The sequence below is a fragment of the Crinia signifera genome, chromosome 6, assembly GCF_055691185.1.
Source record: "Crinia signifera chromosome 6, ASM5569118v1, whole genome shotgun sequence".
NCBI classification, from domain to species: Eukaryota; Metazoa; Chordata; class Amphibia; order Anura; family Myobatrachidae; genus Crinia; species Crinia signifera.
The window spans coordinates 25,411,537-25,434,088 of record NC_139222.1 but is presented as its reverse complement, the minus strand read 5'-3'; the positions used below and the strand labels follow the sequence as shown (position 1 = coordinate 25,434,088).

The following is a 22,552-nucleotide window of genomic DNA, read 5'->3' as shown; positions in this document are numbered from 1 at the left end:
CTGGGAATACAGAGGACGGGGACATCTCTCTGGGGTATCTCTGTTACTGGGCCCATCTGTAGGAGACACGCAGTGACTGATGACATGGTATATATGTGATTATCCTGGGAATACAGAGGACGGGGACATCTCTCTGGGGTATCTCTGTTACTGGGCCCATCTGCAGGAGACACACAGTGAATGAGGACATGGTATACATGTGATTATCCTGGGAATACAGAGGACAGGGACATCTCTCTGGGGTAGCTCTGTTACTGGGCCCATCTGTAGGAGACACACAGTGACTGTGGACATGGTATATATGTGATTATCCTGGGAATACAGAGGACGGGGACATCTCTCTGGGGTATCTCTGTTACTGGGCCCATCTGTAGGAGACATGCAGTGACTGAGGACATGTATATATGTGATTATCCTGGGAATACAGAGGACGGGGACATCTCTCTGGGGTATCTCTGTTACTGGGCCCATCTGTAGGAGACACACAGTGACTGAGGACATTGTATATATGTGATTATCCTGGGAATATAGAGGACAGGGACATCTCTCTGGGGTATCTCTGTTACTGGGCCCATCTGTAGGAGAAACGCAGTGACTGAGGACATTGTATATATGTGATTATCCTGGGAATACAGAGGACGGGGACATCTCTCTGGGGTATCTCTGTTACTGGGCCCATCTGTAGGAGACACACAGTGACTGAGGACATGGTATATATGTGATTATCCTGGGAATATAGAGGACAGGGACATCTCTCTGGGGTATCTCTGTTACTGGGCCCATCTGTAGGAGAAACGCAGTGACTGAGGACATGTATATATGTGATTATCCTGGGAATACAGAGGACGGGGACATCTCTCTGGGGTATCTCTGTTACTGGGCCCATCTGTAGGAGACACACAGTGACTGAGGACATTGTATATATGTGATTATCCTGGGAATATAGAGGACAGGGACATCTCTCTGGGGTATCTCTGTTACTGGGCCCATCTGTAGGAGAAACGCAGTGACTGAGGACATTGTATATATGTGATTATCCTGGGAATACAGAGGACGGGGACATCTCTCTGGGGTATCTCTGTTACTGGGCCCATCTGTAGGAGACACACAGTGACTGAGGACATGGTATATATGTGATTATCCTGGGAATACAGAGGACGGGGACATCTCTCTGGGGTATCTCTGTTACTGGGCCCATCTGTAGGAGACACACAGTGACTGAGGACATTATATATATGTGATTATCCTGGGAATACAGAGGGGACATCTCTCTGGGGTATCTCTGTTACTGGGCCCATCTGTAGGAGACACGCAGTGACTGAGGACATTATATATATGTGATTATCCTGGGAATACAGAGGACAGGGACATCTCTCTGGGGTATCTCTGTTACTGGGCCCATCTGTAGGAGACACGCAGTGACTGAGTACATGGTATATATGTGATTATCCTGGGAATACAGAGGACGGGGACATCTCTCTGGGGTATCTCTGTTACTGGGCCCATCTGTAGGAGACAGGCAGTGACTGAGGACATGGTATATATGTGATTATCCTGGGAATACAGAGGACGGGGACATCTCTCTGGGGTATCTCTGTTACTGGGCCCATCTGCAGGAGACACACAGTGAATGAAGACATGGTATACATGTGATTATCCTGGGAATGCAGAGGACGGGGACATCTCTCTGGGGTATCTCTGTTACTGGGCCCATCTGTAGGAGACACGCAGTGACTGATGACATGGTATATATGTGATTATCCTGGGAATACAGAGGACATCTCTCTGGGGTATCTCTGTTACTGGGCCCATCTGCAGGAGACACACAGTGAATGAGGACATGGTATATATGTGATTATCCTGGGAATGCAGAGGACGGGGACATCTCTCTGGGGTATTCCTGTTACTGCGCCCATCTGTAGGAGACACACAGTGACTGAGGACATGGTATATATGTGATTATCCTGGGAATACAGAGGACAGGGACATCTCTCTGGGGTAGCTCTGTTACTGGGCCCATCTGTAGGAGACACGCAGTGACTGAGGACATGTATATATGTGATTATCCTGGGAATACAGAGGACGGGGACATCTCTCTGGGGTAGCTCTGTTACTGGGCCCATCTGTAGGAGACACGCAGTGACTGAGGACATGGTATATATGTGATTATCCTGGGAATACAGAGGACGGGGACATCTCTCTGGGATCTCTGTTACTGAGCCCATCTGTAGGAGACACGCAGTGACTGAGGACATGGTATATATGTGATTATCCTGGGAATACAGAGGACAAGGACATCTCTCTGGGGTATCTCTGTTACTGGCCCATCTGTAGGAGACACGCAGTGACTGAGGACATGGTATATATGTGATTATCCTGGGAATACAGAGGACGGGGACATCACTCTGGGGTATTCCTGTTACTGGGCCCATCTGTAGGAGACACGCAGTGACTGAGGACATTGTATATATGTGATTATCCTGGGAATACAGAGGACGGGGACATCTCTCTGGGGTATCTCTGTTACTGGGCCCATCTGTAGGAGACACACAGTGACTGAGGACATGGTATATATGTGATTATCCTGGGAATACAGAGGACGGGGACATCTCTCTGGGGTATCTCTGTTACTGGGCCCATCTGTAGGAGACACACAGTGACTGAGGACATTATATATATGTGATTATCCTGGGAATACAGAGGGGACATCTCTCTGGGGTATCTCTGTTACTGGGCCCATCTGTAGGAGACACACAGTGACTGAGGACATTATATATATGTGATTATCCTGGGAATACAGAGGGGACATCTCTCTGGGGTATCTCTGTTACTGGGCCCATCTGTAGGAGACACGCAGTGACTGAGGACATTATATATATGTGATTATCCTGGGAATACAGAGGACAGGGACATCTCTCTGGGGTATCTCTGTTACTGGGCCCATCTGTAGGAGACACGCAGTGACTGAGTACATGGTATATATGTGATTATCCTGGGAATACAGAGGACGGGGACATCTCTCTGGGGTATCTCTGTTACTAGTCCCATCTGTAGGAGACACGCAGTGACTGAGGACATGGTATATATGTGATTATCCTGGGAATACAGAGGACGGGGACATCTCTCTGGGATATCTCTGTTACTGGGCCCATCTGTAGGAGACACGCAGTGACTGAGGACATGGTATATATGTGATTATCCTGGGAATACAGAGGACGGGGACATCTCTCTGGGGTATCTCTGTTACTGGGACCATCTGTAGGAGACACGCAGTGACTGAGGACATGGTATATATGTGATTATCCTGGGAATACAGAGGACGGGGATATCTCTCTGGGGTATCTCTGTTACTGGGCCCATCTGTAGGAGACACACAGTGACTGAGGACATGATATATATGTGATTATCCTGGGAATACAGAGGACGGGGACATCTCTCTGGGGTATCTCTGTTACTGGCCCCATCTGTAGGAGACACGCAGTGACTGAGGACATGTATATATGTGATTATCCTGGGAATACAGAGGACGGGGACATCTCTCTGGGGTATCTCTGTTACTGGCCCCATCTGTAGGAGACACGCAGTGACTGAGGACATGGTATATATGTGATTATCACTACGTGTCTCCTACAGATGGGGCCAGTAACAGAGATACCCCAGAGAGATGTCCCCGTCCTCTGTATTCCCAGGATAATCACATATATATCATGTCCTCAGTCACTGTGTGTCTCCTACAGATGGGCCCAGTAACAGAGATACCCCAGAGAGATATCCCCGTCCTCTGTATTCCCAGGATAATCACATATATACCATGTCCTCAGTCACTGCGTGTCTCCTGCAGATGGGCCCAGTAACAGAGATACCCCAGAGAGATGTCCTCTGTATTCCCAGGATAATCACATATATACAATGTCCTCAGTCACTGCGTGTCTCCTACAGATGGGCCCAGTAACAGGAATACCCCAGAGTGATGTCCCCGTCCTCTGTATTCCCAGGATAATCACATATATACCATGTCCTCAGTCACTGCGTGTCTCCTACAGATGGTGCCAGTAACAGAGATACCCCAGAGAGATGTCCCCGTCCTCTGTATCCCCAGGATAATCACATATATACAATGTACTCAGTCACTGCGTGTCATTTTAGCTCCTCCCCCTCCTCTGAGACCCGAGGATTGAGGCACTTTAATGCCGCGATCTGGGTGGACAGCGGGGGTCCCCCCTGAATCCGGGAGGGTTGCCCACCCTTACGGGGGGCCGGGAGGGGGACCCGATTTTCGGGAGACTCGGCAACCCAGTATTATTCCTCAAATTTCCCCTGAATCTTCCTACCTGTAGTTTCAGTGCATGTCCCCGTGTTCTGTTGCTCCTCTTCCTGTGAAGAATGTCTCCCACCTGTACCTTGTTAAAACCCTCTCTCATGTCCCCCCTTTCCCTTCTCTGCTCTAAACTATACAAATTAAGATCTTTTAGTCTTTCCTGGTACGTTTTGTGATGTAGGCCATGCACCATTTTAGTTGCCCTTCTTTGTACAGTCTCTAATGTATTTATATCCTTCTGGAGATATGGCCTCCAGAACTGAACACAATACTCTAGGTGAGGTCGTACCAATGACCTATACAGCGGCATTATTACTTCTTTCTTTTCTACTGCTGATACCTAGGGTTACCACCTTTTTGTTGAGAGATTCCCGGACAGTGGCCCGCCCCTTGACACACACCCAGCACACCCACTGCCACGCCCCTGTCCCACCCCCAGCTCCACCCTTTGACCCGCCTTATGTTGATATTTTTTTAACCTTTGCTTCAATCTCATTCTTGATTTTGCATACCATAATGCTAGTTACATGTTACATCATACACAGTAATGGCCATTAAACGTTATGGCACACTGTGATGCCCATTACATGTTACGCCATACACCGCAATGCCCATGACATGATATGCCAGGACTGAAAAGGTTCTTTATGTGGAGGATCAAGAAAGAAAGTGCGCGCCGCAGGCGCGCACCAAAAACAGGACAGGACAGGCTGCTCCCCCTTGTATAACAGGACACCACAGGCTGCTCCCCCTTGTATAACAGGACACCACAGGCTGCTCCCCCTTGTATAACAGGACACCACAGGCTGCTCCCCCTTGTATAACAGGACACCACAGGCTGCTCCCCCTTGTATAACAGGACACCACAGGCTGCTCCCCCTTGTATAACAGGACACCACAGGCTGCTCCCCCTTGTATAACAGAACACCACAGGCCGCTCCCCCTGTATGACAGGACAGCACAGGCCGCTCCCCCTGTATGACAGGACAGCACAGGCTGCTCCCCCTGCATGACAGGACAGCACAGGCCGCAACCCCTGCATAACAGGACACCACAGGCCGCAACCCCTGCATAACAGGACACCACAGGCCGCTCCCCCTGCATAACAGGACACCACAGGCCGCTCCCCCTGCATAACAGGACACCACAGGCCGCTCCCCCTGTATAACAGGACACCACAGGCCGCTCCACCTGTATAACAGGACACCACAGGCCGCTCCCCCTGTATAACAGGACACCCCAGGCCGCTCCCCCTGTATAACAGGACATCACAGGCCGCTCCCCCTGTATAACAGGACATCACAGGCCGCTCCCCCTGTATAAAGGACATCACAGACCGCTCCCCCTGTATAACAGGACACTACAGGCCGCTCCCCCTGTATAAAAGGACACCACAGGCCGCTCCTACTGTATAACAGGACACCACAGGCGAGGTGGGGGTGCTCCCTCACCATCCGGTGATGGCGAGGGAGTGTAGAAGCGCTCCAGCAGCAGAAGAGCCGGCAGTGGCGCCAGTAGATGGCAGAGGGTACCAGAAGCGGTGACAGACTCCGGAGCAGTGCCACGAGCGGAAGAAGAGTACTCTGCGGCCTTGTGCGATCAGGAGGCGGCGGCAGCAGTCCTAGTAGAGCCGGCACCCGGGCCAAAAAACCTGGCAGCACCAGAAGAAAGAATCTAAGGACCAGAGATAGCTGAAGCATGTGGGATGCAAATGAGCTAACGAAGCTTCCCGCTGCAGCCTCTCCCATCATCCAGGGTGAGTCGCCATTATGCAGAAGATAGAGAGACACAAAACAGTAGGGAGGGGATAGAGAGACACAGAACGGTATGGAGGGGATAGTGAGATGCAGAATGGTAGGGAAGGGATATAGAGATGCAGTATGGTAGGGAGGGGATAGGGAGACACAGGACCGTAGGGAGGGGATAGTGAGATGCAGAATGGTAGGGAAGGGATAGAGACACACAAAATGGTAGGGAGGGGATAGATAGATGCAGAACAGTAGGGAGGGGATAGAGAGACACAGAACAGTAGGGAGGGGATAGAGAGACACAGGACGGTAGGGAGGGGATAGGGAGATGCAGAATGGTAGGGAGGGGATAGAGAGACACAAAACAGTAGGGAGGGGATAGAGAGACACAGAACGGTATGGAGGGGATAGTGAGATGCAGAATGGTAGGGAAGGGATATAGAGATGCAGAATGGTAGGGAGGGGATAGGGAGACACAGGACGGTAGGGAGGGGATAGTGAGATGCAGAATGGTAGGGAGGGGATAGTGAGATGCAGAATGGTAGGGAGGGGATAGAGAGACACAAAATGGTAGGGAGAGGATAGAGAGAGACAGAACGGTAGGGAGGGGATAGAGAGACACAGAACGGTAGGGAGGGGATAGAGAGACACAGAACAGTAGGGAGGGGATAGAGAGACACAGGACGGTAGGGAGGGGATAGAGACACAGAACGGTAGGGAGGGGATAGAGAGACACAGAACGGTAGGGAGGGGATAGAGAGAGACAGAACGGTAGGGAGGGGATAGAGAGACACAGAACGGTAGGGAGGGGATAGAGAGACGCAGAACAGTAGGGAGGGGATAGAGACACAGAACGGTAGGGAGGGTATAGAGAGACACAGAACGGTAGGGAGGGGATAGAGAGAGACAGAACGGTAGAGAGGGGATAGAGAGAGACAGAACGGTAGGGAGGGGATAGAGAGACGCAGAACAGTAGGGAGGGGATAGAGACACAGAACGGTAGGGAGGGAATAGAGAGACACAGAACGGTAGGGAGGGGATAGAGAGACACAGAACGGTAGGGAGGGGATAGAGAGACACAGAACAGTAGGGAGGGGATAGAGAGACACAGGACGGTAGGGAGGGGATAGAGAGACACAGGACGGTAGGGAGGGGATAGGGAGATGCAGAACAGTAGGGAGGGGATAGAGAGAGACAGAACGGTAGGGAGGGGATAGAGAGACACAGAACGGTAGGGAGGGGATAGAGAGACACAGAATGGTATGGAGGGGATAGAGAGACACAAAACCGTAGGGAGGGGATAGAGAGACACAGAATGGTAGGGAGGGGATAGAGAGACACAGAACAGCAGGGACGGGATAGAGAGATACAGAACAGCAGGGAGGGGATAGAGAGATACAGAACAGCAGGGAGGGGATAGAGAGAGACACAGAACGGTATAGAGGGGATAGAGAGACACAGAACGGTAGGGAGAGGATAGAGAGACACAAAACGGTAGGGAAGGGATAGAGAGACACAATGGTAGGGAAGGGATAAAAAGAGACACAGGGCAGTAGGGAGGGGATAAAAAGAGACACAGGGCAGTAGGGAGGGGATAAAAAGAGACACAGGGCAGTAGGGAGGGGATAGAGGGACACAGAATGGTAGGGAGGGGACATAGAGAATCAGAACGGTAGGGAGGGGATAGAGAGACATGGAATGGTAAGGAAGGGATAGAGAGACAGAATGGTAGGGAAGGGATAGAGAGACACAAGACGGTAGGGAGAGGATAGAGAAATGCAGAACGGTAGGGGGGATAGAGAGATGTAGAATGGTAGGGAGGGGTTAGAGAGATGCAGAATGGTACGGAGGGAATAGAGAGATGCAGAACGGTATGGAAGGGATAGAGAGACACAGAACGGTAGGGAGGGGATAGAGAGACAAAGAATGGTAGGGAGGGGATAGAGAGACAAAGAATGGTAGGGAGGGGATAGAGAGATGCAGAATGGTAGGGAGGGGATAGAGAGATGCAGAATGGTAGGGAGGGGATAGAGAGATGTAGAATAGTAGGGAGGGAATAGAGAGACACAGAATGGTAGGGAGGGGATAGAGAGATGCAGAATGGTAGGGAGGGGGGGAAGCGGTCATCTATTAGAATGAACTTAGGTCTACAGTCATTAGGTCGACCCCACTAGGTCGACTGGCGGGAAGGTCGACCTGACTTAAGGTCGAATTTGCATAAAGGTTGACATGAGCATGAGGAAGGTCGACTGGTCATAAGGTCGACATGGGTTTTTCACTGTTTTTTTGAGCCGACAGGCGGTATTTCATGCCCTACCATCCACTAGGGCGCGGAGGAGGTTATTAAAGCTGTGGCGAGCGAAGCGAGCAATGCGAGGGTCCGATTCTCATTGCCAACTGTGTCCATGTCGACTGTGCCGACATTCGGGTCAAAAAACAGTGAAAAACCCATGTCGACCTTATGACCAGTCGACTTTCCTCATGTCGACCTTTATGCAAATTCGACCTTAAGTCATGTCGACCTTGGCCCATGTCGACCTTAAGTCAGGTCGACCTTCCTGCTAGTCGACCTAGTGGGGTTGACCTAATGACTGTAGACCTAAGTGTGGTCTGACAGATGTACCGATTCCGGGAGGGGATAGAGAGATGCAGAATGGTAGGGAGGGGATAGAGAGAGAGAGAGATGAAGAATGGTAGGGAGGGGATAGAGATGGATGCAAACTACATCTATTAGCAAAATATACCTCTGGTGTGGTTATGCACACATTAAATACCTTTAAGAAAGAGTATACAACTGTATAAACTATTGTATTGTGGCCTTAGGCACAAAAACAGATTTAATCCACAAAGGGAAGATATAACAGCAAATATAGAGACAAGAAAGGTAGGGAGGGGAGAGAGCAGTGGTAGGGAACCTCAGTATACGGCCCCCGGAGCCCGCCCACCCTCTCGACGGCTGTACAGCGAGTCAAGTACAGGTGAAATCTCGTGAGAGCTACTGACCTCTCGCGAGATTTCGCCTGTATGAGACTCCCTGCACAGCCGCCGGACCACACAGACCGGCGACTCGTAACCTGCGGCAGCCGCCGGAGCGTGGGACGGCTGCCGCAGGATGATTTGTACGTTTTTTTTTTTTTTTATAAATGGTCCCCGAGGCATTATGCCTCATTGAAAATGGCCCTCGGACCTCAGAAGGTTCCCCACCCATGGGATAGAGAGATGCAGAACGGTAGGGAGGTGACAAAAACAGATTTAATCAACAAAGGGAAGATATAGCAGCAAATATAGTTAATTACAATGAGACTATTTATAACAAACAGATCATTATACAAATCTAGAGTTACAGCAAACAGATACTTATACTAACAGTCTATAGTATTTCAGCAGATAAATATAACATTTCAGAGCTGGAAAATTTCAGAGAATTAAAGCCAACAATATACCTTTTTGTATGAAAGTGCGTCCCGGATCCAGGAGTTTAACAGTCTGGGTGTGTCTGACCAGATTCCTTTCTGATGCCTGGTTTTATGTACTGTATACAATAGAAAATCAACAGTACACAATGAAATCTCTTTTCATTGGTCTGAGAGACACACACCCTTTAAGCCATCAATGGCCCACACACTGGCTTTGTTCAGTATATAGATTCAGGGTCCCGCCTTGCAACTTAGTCATAACTATCTTCATACAGGTATCTACTTATACTAAACAATAGATATATACCATACACTTATACAGTATGTATATGTATATATATATATATACACATATATGGGATGCAGTTGAAATCCTGGCGGTCGGAATCCTACCGTTCAAAATCCCGACCGCTGAAATCCCGACACTTTCTCCCTCCGAGCGTAGCGAGGCACCGGGCCTGCTGTGTGGCGAGCGCAGCGAGCCCACAAGGGGGGGTCCACGCCCCCCCCCCCCCTTGTCGGGATTGTGAACACCGGGATTTCATACCAGTCATATATATGTAGATGCGGGCGGCACTCAACGCAGACTCAGTAAGGAATATAAAAAGCCTTTATTCCAACGGTGTTTCGGGGGGGGGGGGGTATGGGTGAAAACCGGACCAGGACAAAACCCCCGGACCGCCGGACCAGACATCAAACTCTGCATTTTGGAGCTTGTAGCCTCCGGCCCGGGGGGTGTCCTGTTCGGGGGTGTCCTGTCCGGGGGGCTGCCTGTGACACCTGTCACCAGGTAGAGGAGGGGGGGTAGAATAAAGCCTCCCTGTATGGTCCGGACCTTGCGGGTATGGGTAAAATCCGGAATCGGATAAGACACCGGAATGCCGGACTGGACATCAAACTCTGCATTCCGGAGCTTGTAGTATCCGGTCCGGGGGTGTCCTGTCCGGGGGTGCTCCATCTGATGGGGCTGCTCTCGCACCTGTCACCTGGGAGAGGAGAGGGGGGAGAATACAGCCTCACCGCATGGTCCGGGGGTATAATAAAAACTGGAACGGTCCAGACCACACGGGGAGGCTGTAATCTCCCCTTCCCCATTTCCCTGGTGTGAGCAATCACAGGCATCCCCCCGGACAAGACACCCCTTGGATGGGACACCCCTCGGACCGTCACCAGACACTATAAGCTCCGGAATGCAGAGTTTGATGTATGGTCCGGCGTTCTGGTGTCTTATCCGGGTCCGGTTTTTACTTAGTCCCCAAAAACCGGACGGTCCGGACCACCCGGGGAGGCTGTAATCTCCCCTCCCCCATGTCCCTGGTGATAGCTATCACAGGGACCCCCCCCCCCCCCGGACAAGACACCCCCCAGGCAGGACACCCCCCGGACCGGACCCTATAAGCTCCGGACTGCAGATTTTGATGTCCTGTCCGGCGGTCCGGAGTTTAGTCCGGGTCCGGTTTTTACATAATCCCGTTTCGGGGTATAGCACCCCCGTTTTCAAGGACAGACAATGTGTGCACAGCACCAAACCATATAAATACACATAAGCACATGAATAAAACCCACCCCCACACACCCCTGGCGTGGACACGCCCGTACTCACGATCACCACGATCAGCTGTGGACTGCAGGCAAACGCCGTCAATCTCCGGGAGTGTGTAGCTCTAATCAGCTTCCCCCTGCTGTCACATCACAAGGGTTCCTAGAGCCAAACGGAGCTTCCACGTCCCGGGAAAGCGGTCAGGTGACCGCACCTATCCAATCAGCGCTCAGCAGTGTTGTAGTCTGGTAGCCAGGCAACCTGTAAACAAGAATAAATGATCAAACAAGAGAAAAAACATGTGTCATAAAAACAGATAGTGGCATATAGCTGCTTTTGGGCTTATAACAATCTAGATATGATAATAAAAGTATCTAAGCTATAAAGACATATACCATTTAATAATATACCAATCTCATGTGTCAAAAAATACTGCCACTCAAGCACTGTGTATGCACTGTCACAAATAATAATCGGGACACCCCTTGTCAGGACATATGTGCGCCCAGGAGTATAGAAGCAGGTGACATATTATATATATATATATATATATATATATTTATAAAACGAAAAAAACAACAATAGAGCCAACCTCTAGTAGGGGATTAATGATAATGTTAATGGCCATCAACACTGTATACTATCAGGTAAAGAAAAATCTAACCAAATTCAAGCATAATGATGGAACTATTACATACATAACATAACAATCAGAAAAAAATATTTTAGAAGAAAAATTAAAGAAATATTAAAGAAAATAGCACAAATAAAAAACATCAGCAAAAATAAGACAGGGATGGCACTCAAGTTCACAGAAACCACTGGAGGCCCAGGTTCTCATTAAGACCCCTGGGAGCCACCGTGCCAAGAGTGTAAATCCACCTACTTTCCTTCTGCGATAACAACCTGTTTCTGTCCCCTCCTCTCATGTTGTGGGGTACATGGTCAATAATGATTGATTTGATGCTTGCCACACTGTGTCCCATTTTGAGGCAATGCCTGGGGACCGATTGATCAGAGGATCCACTATTCAGTGCCGCATTAATGCCCGACCTATGTAGGGCCATACGCTCCTTGAAGGTGCGCTGGGTTTTCCCCACATAGGTCAGGCCACATGGACACATGAGCAGGTACACTACATAAGAGGAACTACACGTAAGTGGATATTTGATGGGAATCCTCTTACCGGAATGTGGGTGACTGAAAGTGGTGCCCGCATTCATCGCCCTACAGGTGGTGCATCCCAAGCAACGGTAACACCCGTTCCTTCTTGTTAAGAAATGTTCCTTCTGGGGATTGCCCCACCCTGTAATATCTAACTTGACAATGGAGTCACTAATGATCCTACCCCTGGTATAGCTGGGCAACAACCTAGTCCCCTTCAATAAGGGCAAATCCTCGTCAGTGGCAATCATGGGCCAGAGTTTCTTAACCTGGCATGTGTTAGTCGTAGTGGAAGTGGAATATCGATTCACCCATGGAATGACCCTCTGTCACGGCTAAAGGGCTGGATGGAGTCGTGTGGTGCACAGGAACCGGAGACGGACCAGGAGGAGTAGGATTGAAACGTGCAGGTTTAATAACGGATTTCATAAATGATAAACTTCACTCAAATACTTATTTAAGTGACAGTTGGAATAAATTAAATAGAGTCCAGCACAATACTAATAACGGGCAGGGAAATCTGGAAACGTATACTTGGTGAGCCAGAGTACATAGATGAGGATCCGGAAGGAGGTTGATTTGATGACAGAAGAAATGGATCCGGATGACTGAAAGATGATGGAATGAATGAGTTGTATGAAGGAGGACAGCGGGAAGCTGTGCAGGGTAATTCTGGGACACAAGCAGGAACAAGCACTAGGTAGGACTTGCAGCATTGGTGTCAGGAGAAAACTTCCTTGTAGCAAGATGCAGGGAGCAAGGCACCAGAGTCAGGAGAGAAAGAGCCAGGATCCGGGAATCAGCTAGGAGTTGTGAATGACTCCAAAGACTCATTGCACTGACACTGAACAGCCTAGGCAGATCCCCTATATCCCCAGAGGATGGCTGCCATTGGCTGTCAGCACAGGATGAGGAGGGAACCTCCACTCTGGGCCAATCTGTCTCCTGCCCTCAACCAAGATGGCGACGCCGGCCTCCCGGCACCACTACTGCTGCCATCCCTACCCAGAGCTGCCGCTACCCGCACACCGCAGACCGGAGCCTGCACACGCTAGCCGGCGGCGGGCGCGGACGGGTGAGTACTGTACCCGCCGCGCTCCGTCGCGGCTACGTGTGACAGTACCCCCCCTTTTCAGGGTGACCCCAGGGCGCCTATGGGCCTTGTGCGGATTTCTCTGGAGAAATTGCTTTACCAGTTTTGGAGCGTGCAAATCAATGGAATCCACCCAAGAGTTCTCTTCGGGACCAAACCCAACCCATTCCACCAGATACTGGGTACGAGAATTGCGGCAACGAGAGTCTATAATGCGTCTTACCTCGAATTCAGCCCCACTTTCGGAGTTAATCTTGGGCGGTTTGGGAATCTTCTTTTGATAAGAGTTCAACCTTAAAGGCTTGAGGAGGGACACATGGAAGGAATTCGAAATCCTTAGGGAAGGAGGAAGTTGAAGTCTATAAGCGACAGGATTAATGACTTGGATGATAGGGTATGGCCCAATGAACCGGGGAGCCAGCTTCATAGAGGGCAGACGGAGGCGTATATGGCGGGTAGACAGCCATACCCGGTCTCCGACTTTCAATCTGGGCGCTGCCCTTCTTTTCCTGTCTGCCATCCTCTTGTATCGGGCGGAAGATTTAAGAAGAGCGGTGTGGACATCCGACCAGATTTTAGCAAAGCGTTGTAATGAAGTGGTTGCTGCAGGAACTTCGGAAGAGGATAATTCTGAGAAATCCGGAGATCGTGGATGTTTGCCGAATACTGTAAAGAAGGGGGTGGTTCCGGAGGAAGAGTGATAGGAGTTGTTATGCATATATTCTGCCCACGGGAGAAGATCCACCCAGTCATCTTGGGAAGACGAGACAAACAGTCGGATAAAGGCCTCCAAGTCTTGATTCACCCGTTCTGTCTGGCCGTTGGTCTGGGGATGAAAGGCAGTGGAAAACTTGAGTTTGACCTGTACCGCGGCACAGAGAGCTCTCCAGAACTTTGCAACGAACTGTACTCCGCGGTCGGATACAATCTCTTTGGGCAGTCCGTGAAGTTTAAAAATGGTTGAGATGAATAGCTGAGCCAGTACTGGAGCAGAGGGGAGACCTTTTAGTGGGAAAAAATGGACCATTTTCGAGAATCGGTCGACCACTACCCAGATTGCGGTATGACCTTTTGAGGGAGGTAGTTCGCAAATGAAGTCCATTGACAGATGGGTCCATCGTTCTGTGGGAATGGTTAGCGGGCGGAGAGGACCAGCGGGAGTTGTTCTGGGCACTTTATGCTGAGCACATCTTACACAAGAGGCAACGAAGTTGGTTACGTCGTGGCGGATGGTTGGCCACCAATAAGAACGTGACAGGAACATCAAGGTCTTTTGTGCTCCTGCGTGCCCTGCGAAGCGGGAAGAATGTGCCCATGACAATATTTTCTTGCGAAGTTCGGGGGGAACGAACGTTTTACCTGGAGGAGGAGATGGCTGTACGGTTACTTGGGCGAAGACCAGCGGATCGAGGATTGGACGAGGAGGTGTCTCTAGGTCAGAGGTCGTCTCAAAGGAGCGGGATAGAGCGTCTGCCTTAGTATTCGTGGTTCCAGGTCGGAATTTAATTTGGAAATCAAAGCGTTCAAAAAACATGGCCCAACGGGCTTGGCGGGCAGTAAGGCACTGAGCCTGTTTAAGAAAGGACAGATTTTTGTGGTCTGAATACACGGTGATCTTATGTCGTGCCCCCTCCAGAAGGTATCGCCACTCCTCTAACGCAGTTTTGACTGCAAGCAACTCCTGTTCCCCGATGGGGTAATTCTTCTCTGCTGGGAGGAATTTTTTGGAGAGGAAGGCACAAGGGTGTAATTCTTGATCCTCACCTTTTTGTGACAAGATGGCCCCGATCCCTTCCGAGGATGCGTCCACCTCGAGAATGAAGGGCCTGTCGAGGTCTGGTTGGAGGAGGATTGGTGCCGTCATGAATGCTCTCTTTAACTGCTGGAAGGCAGAGGATGCTTCTGGCGACCATCGGCTTGGATCAGCTCCCTTGCAAGTGAGAGCAGTGAGGGGAGCAGCGATAGTAGAGAAGTTCCGGATAAATCGCCGGTAATAGTTTGAGAACCCTAGGAATCTCTGAATTCCTTTGAGTGTTGTGGGGGCTGCCCAGTCTTGGATGGCTCTCACCTTCTCTGGGTCCATTTCTATCCCAGTGGCGGAGAGAATGTGACCCAAGAATGGAATGGACGTGACCTCAAAAACGCACTTCTCCAACTTGCAGAACAGTTGATTTTGGCGAAGACGTCGTAGGACTTCGGACACTGTCTGTCTGTGAAGTTGGAGATTTGGAGAGAAGATGAGTATATCGTCTAGATAGACTACGATGGAGTGGTACAGCAAGTCCCGAAAGATATCATTTACAAACTGTTGGAAGACAGCGGGGGCGTTACAAAGGCCGAAGGGCATCACCAGGTATTCATAGTGGCCGTCGCGCGTGTTAAAAGCCGTCTTCCACTCGTCACCTGGACGGATCCGGATCAAATTGTAGGCCCCTCGCAGGTCCAATTTAGTAAAGATTGCTGCCCCTCTGATCTTGTCGAATAGTTCTGCGATAAGGGGTAAGGGATAGCGGTTTTTAATGGTGATGTCGTTCAGGCCCCTATAGTCGATACATGGCCGAAGACCGCCATCTTTCTTTTTCACAAAGAAAAACCCGGCCCCGGCCGGAGAAGTAGATGGTCGAATGAAACCTTTGTTTAAGTTCTCTTGAATGTACGAGGACATGGCCTCAGTCTCAGGTAGCGACAGGGGATAGATGCGGCCACGAGGAGGGAATTTCCCGGCCACCAGCTCTATCGGGCAGTCCCAAGGACGGTGAGGAGGCAGGGTGTCGGCACCACCTTTACTGAATACATCTGTAAATGAACGATATGGTGCGGGTATCGACAAGGGTGGAGCTGAAGAGGATGAAGGACAGTTACCCTCACGTTGTGGATGGGTCTGGTAGACCGGAAGGATCTGAGGAATGCAAGTAGACTGGCAATCTGTTCCCCAGGCCTTGACCTCCATATTGGTCCAATCGATGTGTGGGTTATGTTTGGAGAGCCAGGGAAGGCCCAGGACCATTTGGTGTGAGGACTGTGGAAGAATGAAGAATTCGAGGGTCTCTTGATGTAGAGCTCCTATGAGCAGTGTCACCGGGGTGGTCTGATGGGTGATTTGTCCACTACGAATTCGACTCCCATCCACTGCAGTGAGGACCAGCGAGTGACCCAGGGGTTGCACAGGCAGGGCATGTTGGGTAACAAAAGAAGAAGAAAGGAAGTTTCCCGCTGCTCCAGAGTCCAATAGGGCCTGAACTCTTTTTCTCCCTTGGGGACACACAAGGGTAACCGGAATGGTGGAATCAGAAGAAGAGGGAGATGGAAGCAAGACTCCTAATCGGACCTCCCTCGGGGAGATTAGGAGCGGTCGTTTCCCGGCCGCAGCGGGCAGGAAGCCAATAAGTGAGCTGAGGAGCCACAGTACATGCATAGATTCTCTCGCCGTCTTCGGGACTTCTCTTCGAGAGAGAGACGGGAGCGGTTGATTTGCATGGGCTCATCTGTTGACACCGCAGGAGGCGGGGTTGGTTTGGAGGCTGGTGCGACATTGGAAGGAAATCGAGGGCGAAGGCGATCAGAGCGATTCCTCTCAAGTTGGCGTTCTTGGAGTCGCAGATCGACTTTGTTACATAATGAAATGAGTTCAGCCAGGGTGGAAGGAGAATCGCGAGTTGCTAACTCGTCCTTGATGCGCCCGGCTAGGCCGTTCCAAAAGGCAGAAACGAGAGCCTCTTCGTTCCATCTGAGTTCGGAAGCCAGGGTTTGAAATTGTACGACATATTGTCCCACTGGGCGACTGCCCTGACGAATCCTTAGGATCTCCGTGGCTGCGGAGGACACTCTGCCAGGCTCGTCGAAGATGCGACGGAAGGAGGCCACAAATTCTTCATAGTTATTGAGGATGGGATCCGCACGCTCCCAAAGGGGGGACACCCACTCCAGGGCTGGACCCGCCAGTAGGGACACGATGTAAGCCACCCGAGTCTTGGGAGAGGGGAAATTGGAAGGCTGGAGGGTAAAATGGACGTCACATTGATTCAGGAATCCTCGACACCCCCTCGGGGACCCGTCATATTTACTGGGGGTTGACAGGTGTAGCTGGTGAGGAGCAGCTGGCCCAGGGGGAGCAGCAGGGGCCGAAGCTCCGGAGGTTGGTGCTGCTGAAACTGAGGGAGCCGCCTGAGGTGATGACAAGGTCTGGAGAAATTGAGCCACTTGACGCTGGGTAGTCTCTACTTGTTCCAATCGAGCCATGATGCCTTGAAGAACATCCGTCATGGAGGCCTGTGCTTCACCCGATTCCATCGGGTCAGTGCAAACTGTCACGGCTAAAGGGTTGGATGGAGTCGTGTGGTGCACAGGAACCGGAGACGGACCAGGAGGAGTAGGATTGAAACGTGCAGGTTTAATAACGGATTTCATAAATGATAAACTTCACTCAAATACTTCTTTAAGTGACAGTTGGAATAAATTAAATAGAGTCCAGCACAATACTAATAACGGGCAGGGAAATCTGGAAACGTATACTTGGTGAGCCAGAGTACATAGATGAGGATCCGGAAGGAGGTTGATTTGATGACAGAAGAAATGGATCCGGATGACTGAAAGATGATGGAATGAATGAGTTGTATGAAGGAGGACAGCGGGAAGCTGTGCAGGGTAATTCTGGGACACAAGCAGGAACAAGCACTAGGTAGGACTTGCAGCATTGGTGTCAGGAGAAAACTTCCTTGTAGCAAGATGCAGGGAGCAAGGCACCAGAGTCAGGAGAGAAAGAGCCAGGATCCGGGAATCAGCTAGGAGTTGTGAATGACTCCAAAGACTCATTGCACTGACACTGAACAGCCTAGGCAGATCCCCTATATCCCCAGAGGATGGCTGCCATTGGCTGTCAGCACAGGATGAGGAGGGAACCTCCACTCTGGGCCAATCTGTCTCCTGCCCTCAACCAAGATGGCGACGCCGGCCTCCCGGCACCACTACTGCTGCCATCCCTACCCAGAGCTGCCGCTACCCGCACACCGCAGACCGGAGCCTGCACACGCTAGCCGGCGGCGGGCGCGGACGGGTGAGTACTGTACCCGCCGCGCTCCGTCGCGGCTACGTGTGACACCCTCACATCTTTTGTTGGGTGTTCTTTATACTCAAGCAGTTGTGTACGTGGCATAGCCATAACCCTATTCATGACTGGATCTAACTCCGTTTTGGGGTAACTTCTTCGGGTGAACTTGGCTACCATAGATTCCAAAGCTGGTTTAATCTCAGTGGGTTCAGAAGTGATCCTCTTTACCCGGAGAAGCTGGGAGTAGGGTAAGCCCTTCCGAAGAGGTGCTGGGGGAAAACTCTCATTACGTAAAATGGTGATCGTATCTGTTTGTTTGGTAAACAGAGATGTTTTAAACTGCCGATTATGTAACTCTATATGAACATCCAAAAATTGGACTGATGTTACATCTAACTTGTGGGTAAATTTAACCACACTAGAGGAAATGTTGTGCATTTCCAAAAGGTCACTCGGGCACTCTTTTTCACCCTGCCACACGATCGATAGGTCATCTATGAACCGTTTATATACCATGACCTCAGATCTAAGATGGCCCTGTATATAAAATAACTCTTGCTCAATGCTGTGCATAAAGACATTGGCATATGCCGGGGCCACGGAGGACCCCATTGCACAGCCGGCAATCTGCAAATAAAATTTGCCCTCAAACAAGAAATAATTTTTCGTGAGGATCAATCTCAAAAGTTTCAGGAACAGGTGTATGGGCGGCCCTACATAGTAAGGGTTGTTATGCAAGAAAGCTCCCACTGCCTCCACACCCGCATCGTGGGGGATGTACGTGTAGAGGCTAGTGACATCAGCTGTGCAAATACATTGCACATTCATCAAATTGTTATCATGTTGTGCCCTCTCCAATACTCTGAGCAAATCAGTCGTGTCCTGTAAATAAGAAGACATCTTCTGGACACAGGGGTTCAACAAGCTGTCTAGATATACTGACAAAGGATGGAACAATGACCCCTGGTCCGAAATTATGGGGACACCGGGGGGTTTGTTCACATCCTTGTGTATTTTTGGGATGGTGCAAAATAATGGACTAATGGGATTATCAATGAGCAAAACCTTCTCCAAATCAGGGTGTGATTGTTATGTTATGTATGGAATAAAATGTTGGCAGTACAATATATTGCTACAATATCTGCAACAAAGTTGCCTTCATCTCATTCACAGTTGAATAAATGGAGGCTATGGGTGACATTCTATGGGATGCGATTAGCGTTTTTTTGCGGTAATTAGACCACAAAATGGCGATATCGCATTTTCCCATTAAATCGTTAATTTAATGGGATGCGCTAAGGGACTGAAATCGCATATTATGTGCGTTAAGGTATGCTGAGTAAAAATGCGTGATTAATTCGCATTTTTATCGCATCCAGATGTTTTCGTATAGAAAAGTATAGAAGTCGCTTATTTAATGCAATGTGCATTTGCACATCGCATTTTTTAGGTGCCTAATTATCGCACTTATTTCAGACCAGGGTCTGTTAGGCGAATTAGCCAGAACCCTGCACAGATCGCAATGTTCTGTGCAGGGTTCTGCTGTAAAAAATAAAAGAAAGGGTTAAAATAAAAAAAAAACGAGCGCGGGGTCCCCAGCCCGAGCATAACCAGCCCCGGGCTCACTGAGCCGGTGCTGGTGACATAAAATCAGGGTCCCCGACAAATCGGGGTCCCCTTGATTTCATGAAACCAGCACCAGGCTCAAGGTGCGGCGCTGGTTCCCAAAATACGGGGGACAAAGTGACTAGGGGTCCCCCGTATTTTAAGAACCAGCACCGGACACAACCAGCCAGCAGGGTAATGCCACAGCCGGGGGAAACTTATTATATAAGCTCCCGCGGCCAAAGCATTAACCTCCTGGCTGGTCAGCATGGGCAGGGGTCCTGGGGAAGTGGGGACCCCCCCAATGAAGGGGTCCCCCCCTCCAGGACTTACCAGCCCATGCTGATAGTCCGGGGCTGTCCCCGATGCCCCTGGGCGGTGGGCATCGGGCTGATGGCTTGTGTAAAAAAAAAAGTAAAACTATTGTTTTATACTGGCGAACTATGAGTCCCAGCAAGCCTACCCCGCATGCTGGGACTTGGAGAACCACAAGTGTTTTGTGGCCATCAGCCCGATGTTTTGTGGCCATCAGCCCGATGCCCACCGCCCAGTGATTTGTATGTATTAAACTTTTATTTTACAGTGTGTCAGTGTGATTTTGTTAACTATTTTTTGCACTGCTGAACTACAAGTGCCAGCGGGCCCTTTAATGCCCCGCATGCTGGGACTTGTGGTTCTCCAAGTCCCAGCATGCGGGGTAGGCTTGCTGGGACTCATAGTTCGCCAGTATAAAACAATAGTTTTACTTCTTTTTTTACACAAGCCATCTGCCCGATGCCCACCGCCCAGGGGCATCGGGGACAGCCCCGGACTATCAGCATAGGCTGGTAAGTCCTGGAGGGGGGGGACCCCTTCATTGGGGGGGTCCCCACTTCCCCAGGACCCCTGCCCATGCTGACCAGCCAGGGGGTTAATGCTTTGGCCGCGGGAGCTTATATAATAAGTTTCCCCCGGCTGTGGCATTACCCTGCTGGCTGGTTGTGTCCGGTGCTGGTTCTTAAAATACGGGGGACCCCTAGTCACTTTGTCCCCCATTTTTTGGGAACCAGCGCCGGACCTTGAGCCTGGTGCTGGTTTCATGAAATCAAGGGGACCCCGATTTGTCGGGGACCCTGATTTTATGTCACCAGCACCGGCTCAGTGAGCCCGGGGCTGGTTATGCTCGGGCGTGGGACCCCGCGCTCGGTTTTTTTTTTTAATCTTTGCGCTGTCCTGCAAATGTGCGATTTTCAGACATGAAAATCGCACATTTTCAGGACTAAACACAGCGCACCACTTTGCTGCAAATCGCCCCTCTTCGCACTTTTCAGCCTCCAATGCGCATCACATTAAATATGCGCATTTTGACTGAAAAGTGCGATTTGTAAAAGTGCGATTTGCGGCGATGTGGTGCGCGAATAAAACATGCGCATTTAGCGCAAAGCATAGAATGTCACCCACAATGTCAGACAGAGTATAAAGAAGATGACAGTGATTGATGTGTATCCCTCTAACTTCTCATCATTCAACAAGCGGGTGAGTGAAGGGGTTTCCGTATGGGCACTGATGTGTCAGAAACAAGAAATAAGCAGGAGCTGTCTTCTGCTCTGCATTTAACATGTCACTCGAATACTGATGCTGTATTCAGTGCAGAAAACGAGTGACCGGTCCCGCGAGTGAGAGAAACTCCGGAAATAGGTAGCGGGTAAAAGCTGGAAACATAGTAAATGCATTGAAAAAGCCGGAAACCATGCAAAGTGTATTTCACCGTGTTTCGAGCTGACATTCTTACCAACCTAGAGTCCTCGATCCAAACCCTCAGAACCGATTTGGGTGGAATCACGGGGCGTACAGACCATTTGGAGTCAAAGATGCAAGAAATAATGACCTCAAATAATGATCTTCTCACGTCCCACTCTGAACTACAAGAGGAGGTCAGCTTGATGCGAGATAAACTAGCGGACCTGGAGGACAGGTCGAGGCGAAATAATCTTAAAATCAGGGGAGTTCCAGATTCAGTTGCCCCCGCAGAGTTGAGAGACTATGTTACCAAACTGTTTCAGAAGCTTTTACCAGCGGCCACTCCACAAGACCTAATAGTGGACAGAGTGCACCGGCTCCGCAAACCGAGAGGAAATTATGCTACTAATTTCCCAAGAGATGTCCTGCTTCGAGTACACTTCTTTCATGTGAAGGAAGACATCCTTAAGGCCGCAAGAATGGCAGAGGTGTCGGACACCCTGGGTGGCCTACAAATCTACTCCGATCTGTCACAATTTACCTTGGCCAAGAGAAGAGCTCTACACCCTATAACGTCCGCGCTCCAGGACAACGACATCCAATACAGATGGGGTTTTCCGGTAAAGATCATCGTTCGACACGACGAATCTTCCTATGTTATCTCTTCACTTGAGGCGGGAATCAAGCTCTTAGCGGACTGGGACATTACAATTCCGATGCTTAGGCCCACTGCCTCTGCCAAGCTACAGGAGGACTTATAGTGGTGAGAGTCAACCCTCACAGGTGTAGTTGTACTGTATATCTTGTTTTTGCACCAAAAGTATGCTCTTGCATTTCTTATGGCAAGTATAGAGATGCATGTCAACAAAATATCAAGGTAGCCTACCCTTGGGATGTAGGCT

General features: G+C 50.0%; 2 protein-coding genes across 4 annotated transcripts in view; both read right to left on the bottom strand.

Moving 5' to 3' along the window:
• Positions 1 to 11,240, bottom strand: part of LOC146010164 (uncharacterized) — a 41,437-nt gene extending 30,197 nt beyond the window's left edge. The window contains exons 1-2 of one of the 3 annotated variants that reach the window (XM_083151129.1): positions 11,086 to 11,240; positions 9,510 to 9,598 (exon numbers count right to left, since the gene is read on the bottom strand). Coding sequence is in view for 2 of the 3 variants with exons in the window: in XM_083151127.1 (XP_083007253.1) it covers positions 5,770 to 6,069 (300 nt within the window). In the remaining variant the exon portion in view is untranslated. Of the gene's footprint in view, positions 1 to 5,769; positions 6,071 to 9,509; positions 9,599 to 11,085 lie in introns of those variants that run through there. The other 2 variants (XM_083151127.1, XM_083151128.1) reach the window with 2 other exon arrangements.
• Positions 1 to 22,552, bottom strand: part of LOC146009552 (uncharacterized) — a 485,071-nt gene that overhangs the window by 281,879 nt on the left and 180,640 nt on the right. The window lies entirely within an intron of this gene.